Source organism: Myotis lucifugus, unplaced genomic scaffold, assembly GCF_000147115.1.
Source record: "Myotis lucifugus unplaced genomic scaffold, Myoluc2.0 scaffold_5, whole genome shotgun sequence".
Classification (NCBI taxonomy): Eukaryota; Metazoa; Chordata; class Mammalia; order Chiroptera; family Vespertilionidae; genus Myotis; species Myotis lucifugus.
The window spans coordinates 17,252,138-17,265,792 of record NW_005871053.1 but is presented as its reverse complement, the minus strand read 5'-3'; the positions used below and the strand labels follow the sequence as shown (position 1 = coordinate 17,265,792).

General features: G+C 34.4%; 1 protein-coding gene across 2 annotated transcripts in view; it reads right to left on the bottom strand.

Annotated features, from left to right (window-relative positions):
* KCNH7 (potassium voltage-gated channel subfamily H member 7) overlaps positions 1 to 13,655 on the bottom strand; it is a 400,753-nt gene that overhangs the window by 116,116 nt on the left and 270,982 nt on the right. Inside the window, exons 5-6 of one of the 2 annotated variants that reach the window (XM_023743782.1) lie at positions 10,018 to 10,038; positions 1,073 to 1,287 (exon numbers count right to left, since the gene is read on the bottom strand). In XM_023743782.1, the coding sequence (XP_023599550.1) occupies positions 1,073 to 1,287; positions 10,018 to 10,038 (236 nt within the window). The remainder of the gene's footprint in view (positions 1 to 1,072; positions 1,288 to 10,017; positions 10,039 to 13,655) is intronic. The other variant, XM_014445957.1, reaches the window with a different exon arrangement.

Here is a 13,655-nt window from a genome sequence, read left to right as displayed (position 1 = left end):
GCATCATGACGTGCTAATACAGTAGACTTTTCCTTTACCATTGTTAAGCTCATTTCACTAAGTTAAGAAGAACCAAATGCCAAGGGTAGAGATCCTCATTATTACATAAATATCAAAGTATGTTTCAAAGTATGGCATGTACCATTTTCTGTCTCCAATAGGGATTGCTCAGGTTTATTTTCAATGGACATGCAGTCATTACATAGCTATCAGCTCACACAATAAGGTTATTTACAAGTTACTAGGGTGTTGTTTGCAGTGATTATAATTACAGAACAACTTTATTAATTCAAAATCTTCAATGCTTGGTTAGAGATTTGGTTCAAGTTTATCTTTATATTGTGACAGTTTATGAAAAAATTTGCTAAGCAAATATATTAAGTACTTTGTTTATAAGAAAAAAAAATGTTTGCTTGACACAAGTTTTAGAGTCATGAATTCCCAACAATTCAAAAGCATTGTAAGCAAAAGCTAGGTACTACTTAGGCTGGTCTTTTAATATAATAAGTACAAGTAATTTTTCCCTAGTCTTAAAACATAACTCCTGCTAGACAGTACTTTTTTTATCCTAGTTCAACATGCAATATTTACTTGAAAACAATAAAATATTGTTACTGGGAAATACATTGGTTTACTCTGACTTTCCATCATCTCAGTCAGCTCTTTTCCCCAAGTCAACTGACTTATCTGACTCTACTTAGGAGAGTAAGTGCAAAAAAGAAGGCCACAGTTAAGAGTAAATACCGATTAGTCACCTAAAGCTTCAATAGACACATCCATTATAATAAAATACCATGCTTTAATAATGCAAGAGTTGGCAGCAAAACAATAAATGTCCAAACATGATGAATAGCAGGTTAACCACCTCTACAGTATAAAGGGAACAATGATGCCAAGTTAGCCTATTTTTGCTCAGTCTTGTAATAAACAAAATCACAATTTACAAATAAATTAGAGTGCAAATAAATGGCTTACCTCTCTTGATAGTCATTCATGAAAAAAAAGAATGTATTTTATGGTGCAGAAAAGAACCTTTAAAAGAGTTGAAATTGATAGTAAAATCATGTCCTACCTGGGTAACTTTCTCTGTCACATTGTGTGTTCGATCTTTAACCTTGGGTGCAATAATAGTTTTATCTGAAGAAGGAGGGGATGTATTCTTTTTTTCAGTTTTGACATCTGAAAAATTCAGAGTGAGCTGTGGAATCTTGTTAATGGTGCTGTATTTGTTGAGGTTTGAATCCGATGTGGATCCCAGGAGGCTTGACTTGATATGATTAAAAGGCCCTAAAAAAATTGGAAAGTATTTGTGAAAGCAATATCAGAAGAAATAGAAGAAGAAAAACTAGTCCTGAGAGACCTGCTGGTGACCCAGGATTAATGTGACCCTGATTCAGGTGTGACTAAATTTAGCTAGGTGATACCCAAACATAGGGTTTAGGGTCACTGAGTATCTGAGGATAAGATGGGGTCTAGGTGTGCCCCCAGAGAGAGATGGAGGCTTTAGCTATTATTCAGCTTCGTTCATTAAAGGCTGAAATAAAAGAAAAAGAGAGGAAAAAACAAAACAAAAAACTCCACTCTCTATCACTGGCCAAATTCTACCTTCAAAGTTTCTCAAGAATTTCCTTTTATAATCCAGGGATTCTCAAGGAAGGATTTGCCTCTGGTTAAAATCATGTTGGCCATGAAATTTCTGAATGGGCAGTCTACCTTGCTCCAACTCATATTATTCTCCTCTCTGTGCTACGTTTTTTGCAGAGCTTCCAGAACAGTTAAGCCCAGATGGAGGAATTTCAGATAAGACCAAGAAGGGCAAATGTCTTTCCTTTTCCTTTCTTTCTCTCTTTCTTCTGTTATTATTTTTATTCTTGTAAACTCTAGGATCCTGTGTGGCATTTTAAAATATTTTCCTTATTTTTCTTTTTTCGTTTTGTTTAGAATTGACTAACCACTTATTGAGGGAAAAAAGAGAAAAGAAATAAAATCCATACCAGAAGAATGCTTTGGCAAGCAATTTACAATTGTAGTGCCCGTAGCTAGGCAATAGAATATACCTGAAGTTGGTAGTACCTTATTATTTCTTTCTCTCTCTCTCTTTTATTAAACCATGCTACACATTTGATCCCAAGAACTTATTCATCTTACTGTATAGCTGGAAATTTATACCCTTTGACCAACTCTCATGATATTTCAAATTCCTTTCCCACAAAGATTATTTGGCAAGGTGCCAGGACTCCTGACCCATTGTTAAGGATAAGTACCCTGGCCAGCAACGTCTTCTTTTGAGATGAACCTATTGTCCTTTGCTTATGAAGATTCAAAAAATGCTCCAGGGGTTCTTGTACAATGGGTAATGCTATGTAGCATCAGGAAGAATTGTAGAAAAATCCAGAGCCCACAAGTATTATACAGTCATTAACTTTTTGCTTCAGAGAGTGCTTAAAACATAAAAATTGCATGAATGAACTTGCTAGTTAACACATTTTGCCTTATTTTTTTCCCCTGTTCAGAACAAAACTAACACAGTTTAGGGATCAAAATGTACTTAATGCACCAAGTGAGGTATAATCAGTTGAAACTTTTATAGTTTGTGTATTTTGGACCACAACAACCAATCAACTCAGATTCAATATAATGCTAAAAAAAATACTCATCACTTAGTTGCATTTAAAGAAAAATCACATTATGTTTGTTTATAAGAGTTATATTTGATTATTATAAACATTTGAAGTTATTTAAAGAACATTTTTATCAGGGTTGCAAACACTTTGTTTCTTGGGGTGCATTTCTGTTCGTTTCCTGAGTTTTCTTTCTGTGATGATGACCAAGTTCACCTAGGTGAAAAATGTCATTGAGTTCTCTGCATATTTATTACCCAGCATGTTCTCATTTGAATATAGAATTTTACTTTCTTTTTTATTTATGTGTAAAGGAGACAAGTAAGAGCCAAAAGTGGAACCAAATTGTTCTAGCCTTCAGGGAGGACTGGGACAGAACCCTCAGTCTGGTGGAACTCTCCACTACATGCACTCATTTATTTTATTATTTTTTAAACTATATTTTTATTTATTTCATAGAGGAAGGAAGAGAGATTTTAAAAAATCAATGATGAGAGAGAATCATCCATCAGCTGCCTCTTGCATGATTTCTCCTGGGGATTGAGCAGGCAACTCAGGCATGTGCCCTGACTGGGAGCTGAACCCGTGACCTCCTGGTTCATAGGTCAATGCTCAACCACTGTGCCACACTGGCTGGGCCATACACTCATTGAGACCTAGCCTTAATGGTGTTTCCTCTTTTTTTGGAATTATTCTATGCCCACATTCCAAGTCTATATCTTAATAGTTACAGTTTGTAAAACGTTCTAGGAACTCAGATATCTTGGTATTGTCCATTGCTCATCTCTAATGGCATATTTTCACTCCTTAGGTAACTTTACTATACCTAGGGATACTGACAAGAGATTGCAGAAGGTTGAAGTATAAAGTTAAAAATTGTGTTTAAAATCCTTTAGCCCCATTTTCAATTCCCTTTCTCTATCATCCTTCTATATGTTCAATTTCTGTAGCAGATCAAAGTTGTTTACAAAACTGGATAAAAACATGGATCATCTGATGTTATAGCAGAAAGACTGTTAAATATACTTTTATTGTCCTGTGACCCATTCCACTGGAAAAACTCCACTGAATTGGTTACACAGATAAACAAGTGGTCTCTACTATGAGAGTAATTCACTCTAAGGGCAGCGATTTTCAGTGGGGTATGGTGAGAGTCACAATGGTGTGCCACAAGAATTTTTAAAACAAGCAACACTTGATTATTTAGTCAGGAGCATTGACCTCTTTTCCCTTAGATTGTCAAATTAAAAAATGACAACAGCCAACACAATAATAGTCATACAGTGTGAATGAATAAAAATCATACCTATTTTTTGTCACATCAGCAAGAAATATATTTTTTTGGTGTGTCACAGTGTTTTAGTAATTGGGTTGTGTGCCATGAGATGAAAAAGCTTGAAAATCGCTGCTCTAAGGGCATTTGTGAGGCATTTTTATTTGTCACAATGATGTTAGGTGTCTATTCTGTCACCTTGAAAAATTGTCCCATAGGTCCCAATGAACATTAATGTAGGTGAAAAGCCTGTTTATAACGATCTGAACTTTGAACCTGTTTCACATATAGAGTACAATGTACTTTTAAGATGCTTTTCATATATATGGAATTTTCTAGAGCTATAACTACCATGTAAAGGTAAGGTTTTTATATTGTTTTATGCAGATCTTTACCAGAAGCTATTCACCATTTTGGAAAATCATATCGCTTAGAGCTACACTATTTATGGCTTTTTGGGTTGCCAAAACAAATTTCATACTTCAAGTTAGAGTCTAGGTGTGTAGTTGTCACATGTAAATCTATGAAAGCAAAGATATTTGAATCTTGTTTTAACAGTGTTGGAGCCAGATACTATATAATTTCCAGAGATTATAGGAGTCCCACTAAAAATCATTAATAAAGTTTTACTTTAAAATATTTCATACTTTTGTCCTATATATGTAAAATTATGTGATGCAATGAAATTAAATCAATGTAATAAAAACTAAACATTTGAAATGATTTGTCCTAGGATTGCCTGTTGGTTTCTAATTTCTCCCTAGTAACTCCCTAGAGATCTGCCATAATTTCTCCAGAATGTCTTGATTCCCATTTCTTCTTCCAATCCATCTTCTAGTTCCCATTGCTTCTGAAGGCATGTGGTCTGTGAGGCCTTTTTTAAGTGTTGAAGGATGAATATACGTCCTGACATTTAGTGAGATTTCTTTCTTCTGTGCAATTCATTCATTACTATTGCATGTTATCACAGAGGGAATCATTTTAATATTACACTTAAAAGTAAGGGCCAGCTCATTTATGAGAATATTATACTTCCTCATTTCTCCCCACTTTATCTTGGTATAGTACTCATAATTCAATTTTTGTTTCCTATTTTTCATTTTTAAGTATTTTCCCCTTTATTTTATTTTATTATTTTTTCCATCACCATTTATCCCCCATATACCCTTTTCCACCTCCACCCACCCTCCTACCCCCTCTAGTTACCATACTGATGTACCTGTCCATGAGTTCTTACTTTTAAAATTCATATATAAATCCAATATGTTACTATTTATTCCAATAGTGAATTTTATTTTGTTATCCACCCATATTTCTGCTCTATCATTTTGTTCAGTACGTCTATGGGCAGTATTCTCATGGCTTCAATGCACTTACAGTCAATATTTTCTTATGTCTAATTATTGCATTATGTCTTCCAGTGTAGTTACTGTTGGAAATTAAAATATTGAGATAATTATCATTACATTACAAACTGTTTTCTTTTATCTTTGTTTTAGGTTGCAGTTAAGGAATCATGTCGTTCTTTTAGAAATAAGTTAAATTATTTCTGAGTGAAGTTTCAGGATAGTAAAATGCATATGAAAAAGATTGGTTGCAATAAGAGGATAGGGCTAAGATTTGGCCTCAAAATATTACAAATTCATTGCAGTGTGTATTTTAGCTTTTCTTATGTACTGTTGGAAAACCTTTCTAAACTGTTACTCTACTCTGTTTCTTGTTTTTTAAGCTCTTAGTGTTAGAGATTTAATCTAGGTGACCATTTAATCTATCCATTTAAATAATTCAGCAAAAATTAAAATATTTCTTAAAATAATTTATGCATGCTCCTTAGCTAAGACTTTTACAACCCACTTTATCCTACGTAACAAAGATTATTATGTTTTTTCCACTAATTTTGAAGCATATGTTTATATGCTGAAGTCTGTTAGAGTGTGCAATATGATCAGCATTGTTTTTAAAATCTATTGAAGTTATAACAAAAAAGTTTCCAACACTTTAAGATAGGTATTAGCAATATCATATATATATATATATATATATATATATATATATATATATAATTGATTTTTTACAGAGAGGAAGGGAGAGGGAAGAGGGATAGAGAATTAGAAACATCGATGAGAGAGAAACACTGATCAGCTGCCTCCTGCACACTCCCCACTGGGGATGTGCCCATAACCAAGGTACATGCCTTGACCGGCATCGAACCTGGGACCCTTGAGTCCACAGGCCGATGCTCTATCCGCTGAGCCAAACTGGTTAAGGTGGTATTAGCAATATCTTTATTTTACCAATTGTAAAACAAGGCAGATAGAATATGCGGCCAAAAGGGAATAAGAATCAAGGATAGAAATCAGAATACAGGGATTCCTACATCCTAATCTATATTCAGAGAGGCTTGGCTGAGGATTTAGAGGTGAAAGACAGCCTCCCTGAGAGTGGTCATGAAGAGATGGGGTTTAGGAGTCTAATGAAAGAAAGGAGAGTAACCTGAAAAGTTAAATCAATTTAAAGAAAATAAATGGGCAGAAATAAAGCCAACTAATGGATTCAGTTGAAAGAAATGTAAAACTCAAAAATATATAGAAAGACTCAATGTTTTTTTAGAGAACCATTGGAAAAATGGATGCCCTGATGGAGATGGAAATGAGGTGACTAAGAAGACTAAACCAGCAGCTATATAAGGCTCTAATATATCACAAGTGTCTGATTAAATATAAAGTAGGACAGGTTCTAGCTACAAAGAAATTCTCTGCATTTAGAGATCAAGCTAGAGGCTAAAGCAACAAGTAGGAAGAACTTTAAATTTATCATGAGTGACAAGATACTAAAGGAGAATATATTCTCTTTTAGATGGTGCTGGAAATACAGCTAAGGACTCCTAATATATTTATTAAATATATATATTTTTAAGATCTTTGCTCTTGAGGGCTTCATGGGTCAAGAGAGAAGGAAATCATAAAGATTAAGGTTGTTTTTAATTCATCTGGTGTTTATACAATATTTCTTAGGGTGCTGAGTTTATTTTGCTAAAGTTTAATAAAGCCCAAGTTACTGATGTGACATTAAAGAAATGCAAGAGCAGTGTTTAGAAATTGAATTTTGTAAAAGAACACTGTCAATAGCATAAGGACAAGCAGTTTAAGACTAGAAAAAGATGAGTAGTCAAATTATTTGTAGTCAATATCTATATTGTCTGTTTCAGCACATGGCATATAATTTACAGAAGAAAACTGTCACCATTGAAAAATCAACTTGCAACTCAACTTATACAATCACAGATACTCAGTAATGGTCAATATAGTTTATGAGAAACATTTGTATCAGATTTCCGTTGTGAGTCTGATAGTTTTGGTGGTATAGAGAAGGTAAAAGCTGTACTAAATCTGGAGAGTACTTTTGCTTTGACTCATATGCCAGATTCTTAGACAAGTTAGAAATTGAACATACCATTGTCAGTGGGATGCAGTATTACATGAGATGATAAGGAGGTGGAAGTGACAGAGGGGTAAAATTATATTAATGACTTATTTACTAGGTAGGTAAGGGTTAATTTTTATTGATGACTTGGAAAGCAGAATAAGCAGATAAGCCCCTAAGTTGGAGATGAAAATCTGTTTATGTGTGATTGTAGGATTAAGTTCACCTCTCAAATATTAAGAGAAATTAGTGAAAAATATAATGTGCACAGACACACAAATAAATAGCATATGCAATGTATTTGAATTAACTTTTTCACTCTTTGATAATAAGCTACACTTTTTGATCTCTGAAGTCTAATTTTAAAGAGTAAGAGTGCTATCAGAATTTATTAAAGGGAAACACAATTGATCCCAAGAAAGAAGGTTAAATGGAAATTATTCAATTTAGAAGAAAAGATTGAGTATCAGTTTGCTGTTTTTATACTGTGATATTACATCAAGATTAGAAGTAGCTAGCTAGCATCTCTGTCCAACTCAGGATAGATGAAGGGGAATAAATTACATTTCAGCAAGAAGGATTTAGCTTAGCTCTTTGTGTAACAGGCAGTAAAATAGATTTCCCAAGAAAATTAAAGAATGGGCTCACTGGAGATAAAGATGCCTCTACCACTTGTGCAAAGGATTTAGACAACACCCTTGCCCAAGGGGAATGAACCAAATAATCTCAAAAACCTTCTAAATGCCTTCCTAAATTATTTATTTTATTTTGGTAAAGAAATAATTTTTAGTTGAGATAAAACTAATTATGCATTTGTATACAAAGATGTGTAGAAATTTGTCTTTCATTTTCAAAAATTTTTAATTTAAATGTAGTTTAGGAACAAACCCAAAATTTAAACAGCATGGTTAATTTATTGTCTTATATCTAATTAGATTAATTGCTCTGTGAATATTTTAAGGAGCCAGACACTTAAATATTTTTCAAGTTGTTTTCAAAACTAGAGCTTGAACAAATAAGACTTTGGAGGGCACAGGTACATTACATTTTTATTAAATTTGCACATGCTTTATCTAATTTGGGAATTTAATTTCATAAATATTAATATACAAAAACTTTCTACAATGGTTTAGAGTTTCCTAATTGCAAATTCTGATTTTATGATTCATTTTCATTCAAAGACAACTGCTACTTAAAAATGAAGGGTTGAGAAAAAAAAAAGTTGAAGAATAAGTGGACTAGTTTGAGACAAAAATAGAACTGCTGCAGTTTGAATGACAATTATGTGAGCTACTAGTTTGGAAGATAAGCAAGCTTAATTTTTTATTTATTGAGAAAAAATTAGATTCATTTCCAATTAGATTCATTTTATTTAAAAGAGCACCAGAAAATTAATGTTTGATAATTGATTGTTAATTATTAAAGCTAAGACCAGCCATATGTCACAGAGGCAAGTTGGTGTGAGCTGTTTGTATTCTGTTTTTCGAGGTTATGTTCTGCATTAGATCAAGTCAAATCACCACCTGCAGCTGACACTGATTTGCTTTCTTTTAGGAATCTCAGGCCAAGGATAGAATAACCATGTACATGAAATCTCATCCTATTATTGGAGTTCACCTGCACAGACCCTTTTGGAAATGCTTAAAAAATAAAACCAGGATGGAAAGAAGTTGCCACAATTTCCCTTATTTTCAAGTTATCCTGGGCTGCTAAAATCATCTTTAGTTTTAGTGATATTAATTCATCACAGTCACCAGCTCTGAATTAATTAGAGAAGGGATTGAGAAATCAATATCCAAAACTTCACCGTGATTAGAGTAGCAGTCACATAGGAAAGAGGTCAACACAGTGAGTTCTAAGTAATGATGGTTACTGGTGGAGACGTGTCCATGCAACACACATGCACAAAATGAGTCACTGTCACCACATGCATACCCACAGCAGCATGCATGGCCTATGTTAAAAGACTAAGCCCCACAATTTTTCCATTTGATGAGCATATAGGATTATTTTAGGCTGTGATTCCTGGTATCCACTATGATCTAGTAGAAAAACGGAAGTGAATTTCAAATTTTTAGCCAACTCCCGATTGTCCAGAGGTTATTTCTCCATTAAACAATACCCTGTAGGAACTATAGGTCATGCCAGTGATTTCAGACTAATATAAGACACAAACATGATCGCAATGGAATATAGAAAAACGGAAGGTGACTACCATGCATGTATAGTTTACTACTACAGTAAGCTTAAAACCATACCCCCTGCCATCCAGGAACGCGAAACTAGTTTTAAGGAAACAAAAGAGGAACAAGTAAAGTGATGCTGTCATGTAGCACTTTGCTTATTTTATTTAATCTTGAACTAAAAGATTTTTTTTGGCTGAAATAGGCTTATGTGCCTCTTCCACACAGGAATATATGTAGCTTGATATTTGTATCTTTCCAAATGATTTAAATATTTAGGAAGTGTTCATTGTCAACCTAGGCTTATGCTTCTTGCAGGAAAAAGTTCATAACAAACACCACTGAGAAAGTAACAATGCCTCCAGCCAAAATCAAGCCATGATGTCTCCACCAGGCACTTGGACTAGCTAAGGGCAGCATGATGTTGCATTGAACAGGGCATACAGCAGGCAACTTCACATGCCAAGTAAAGGGGCACTTGGAGCATCAGATGTTAAAATTTGAGATCGTACTTTACCTTTGACATTGCGACCATTGTCTGTTTTGAACACATAAGGATAAAAGAAAAGAGAAATATAAAAAGACTAAAATTATGTCATATACACTGAATTACCTCTGTACAAAATCAGAGAAAACAGAATGTAATTCTTAAAATTTTAACTTTGAAATTAACATTTTGTATTATTCAACCAAGTAAAATGCATATGCTAAAATAGTATCTGCTGTCATAAACATTCGTTTTAAAATATGTGAAACATTTACCTCAATTTAAATGGATTCCAAGATACAGATATTATAATTATGACAGTTTGGAGAAAGACATACCTAGCTGCCTATAGTTGTGATAAAAACTTTCAACCTTGTCAGAAGCCAATTTTAGTGTTGCTTCAACCATCATTTAACAAAGAAGGACTACACAACATTTTGCATGGTAAGCAATATTTTTGTATAATTTCACCTAGTGTTTCAATAAGGAAAAATATTTCTAAAACAGCATTTTACCTTATAAATCAATTTGCATTATTAATCACAAATTTATTATTTGGCCCTCTCATAAATGTTCTTTAATGTATATTTTGAAAATACCAAATTGTACACAAAGAGTCATTCTTAGGCAAAAATAATTAAAAGAAATCAGACACTGGACTGTTCAAAGGGAATGTAAGATTTTGAAATTTATGTTGTCACAATGCACTCAGTATAATACCTAGAATATTTAGGAAATTTATTTATATTAAAACTAGAGGCCTGGCGCATGAAATCATGCACAGGTAGGGTCCCTGGCCTGACCTGTGATCAGGGCTGATCTTCCCTGGTTGTCAGCAGCTGGCCCTGTCCCCTGTCGCTGCAGGTTGCCCTCTTGTGTGGGGCAACTGGCTGGGCGATTGGGGCCCTGGCACCGCCCACATCTGCCGCCACTCACTCCTGGTTCCCAGTTCCCCATCAGGCGATTGGGGCCTGTGGGCTGGGGGCAGCATCTGCGTTGAGTATCTGCTGTCTTTCCCCTGATGGTCAGTGCGTGTCATAGCCGACCAGTCATCCTGCCGTCTGGTCTATTTGCATATTATGCTTTTATCTATATAGATGGGCTGTTTTCAAATCTCAGAATGGAGTCTGTAAGGATGGATAAAGGCCTTTCCTTTTCTTTGCTTTGGCCTTCCACAGCTTATGAGAAGCACATGATCATTAACCCCCAAGATTGTTGGCTCCTCTGATTCAAACAGCTCCTCTGTTCAAACTGCGGGACAAGATAAGCTACTCTCAAGACTTCATTCTTGCATCCCCCTCATTCCTGCTGTTTCCACAACTCAGGGGTAATTCTCAGCAAGGAGTCTTTAGTTAGTAGAAAGTTCCATTCCCCCCTCCCCTTCAAACCAAGCCTCTTTTTAACTCTATAACTTTTGTTCTAAGCTTGTTTTATGGGCTTGGGAAAAATACTGATAAGATACCTCCTTAGGACATCTGCGGGACTGTCTCCTGGAAAACAAATAAACTGTAACTTTTCAAGACAAACCCCCTCATATCTGCTCAACTTCAACAGGACCCCCATCCTGTCCTTGTCGCTTAGCAACAGCCACTGCTTCAAAGAGCAGGCCACCATTTCTTTCCTGTCCTGTACTGACTAGCAATACTTGGCCCTTTCCTCTCTTGGAAAGTAAATAAATGTCCTCTCTGCATCTCATCTTTTACTTGTGAATTCTTTCACAGCCCACGTGACCAGCCAAACCCTAACAGAGTGTTTTCAGATTTAGAAATTAGCAATCTGACTCTTTGTTACATATTTGCTACTAACAAAATATGCCTGACTAGTTTTGAAACAAGCAGAGCTTAAAATAAACAAAGTCATGTCAAAATCATTCAAATATATCCAAGATTTGAAAAATCTGTTCAACATTTGTTGACATCTCTGCTAATATTGGGAATGTTTAAAATCTTGGGATATATTAGCATTGTTTCAAAGCTTGTAATTGAAGCAATTTCAATAGTGCGGTATATTGAATCGCTAGTATAGACATTGCCTTAGAGATACACAAAGACTGTGACCTTACATGACAACTCTCTGCCCACTTTGAGGGACCATTAAAAGCAAATAGGGACAATGGAAGAGACCTTGATTACATAGAATTAACTATCCCCATCAGAAGCTGGGTTCAAACATCATTAGTAAAATAGCAAGTGCTTTCAAGAGTTTAAAAATTAAAATTCTACTTCCCAAACCTGAAAATTACATATAAAATTTTGCAAATTAAAACACACACACACACACACACACACACACACACACACCCTCATTTGAATTCATATTGTCTCCTACTCCAAGAAGAGCAATTTCCTCCTATATTGGCTATCTTTATAGAACTTTTAGTAATTTGCAAATATATTCGTGTTTTATATAGTCACATTACATAGTTAATGCTGCTTTGATGATCTAAGGCAGAGCATGGGGTTCATTCCGCTGGTTCTAGCTAGATCTGATTGTTTTTCCTTCATGGCAGCATAAAGACAGAAGTTAGAGTAAGCACTTAGAGTCTTGTAGCAGTGTGGCAGAGGATTTTACATCTTTCACCCTAATTATAAAACAATTGGGGTTTATATTTTGTATGTCTATCTTTTTTGAATTTCATTTTTCTAGTAGTATATTTTTATTGTATTTACAAATATATTGGTTCGTGATGGATTAGATAAAAATTTCTGGTCCTTCACTGTAAATGGGTTGAGAAATACAGTTCTAAGGAACTTGATAACGTAGATTCAATGAAATAATAATGTAAAATATTATGCCCTAATATATTTGCAAGTTTTTAAAAGCGTTACAAAGATAACCAACATAGGAGGAAATTGCTCTTCTTGAAATAGGAGAGAACAACATAAATTCAAAATCTGGTGCATGTGGAGGTTAACCTGTTAACCAGTTACATGAATTCATAAAACTAAAATCAGTTTTAAAAGTTTTCCCTTTTCAGTGGCTCAGTTTCTAAAATATATAAAATATATAGCCTTAGGAAGTGTAGTCTTCTATGTTAATGAGTGTTGTAGCTAAAATTATTCTGAAGCTAAGTACAAAATGTCCACTGAATTTATCAGGCATTAACTGTAGCATCTGCAAGAAAGTGATACAATTTTTTTGACAATAACATAGCTTGGATGATCAATAACATAAATTAAAGATCTCAACTCATGTCCATGTATAGAATCACTGAGAAATCAAAAAATGTTAAATCACCCTTTCCCATAGTTGTATCAGTAACTGCACTAAATGGAGATCACATAAAGTTGAAAACTGTAAAGTTAAATCATGAAATCTGATCTAACCTTCTAGCACCACCGTCAAATCACAGGCTAAGTTTGTGTCTATACTGCACTGATTATGTATCATTTAATACTCAAAGGTACTGTTTCTGAATGTTATTATACTATAACTCAGGTGCTAGGCAAAAAGGCCAGTCTCTGAAAAGTCAGAATAATTCCTAAAAATGGATACACTAATTGTATTAACTAATTAAAATATATGCTGGTCATTTAAGTTACTATGTTGATTTTACTGTTTTTCAGCCATAGGATCTATTGCTCAAAGATCAAATTTCAGAGCTCTCATTGGGTCAGGAGATATAGAACATGCAATTACTACATGGTTTAGAGCCTTAGATAATTATC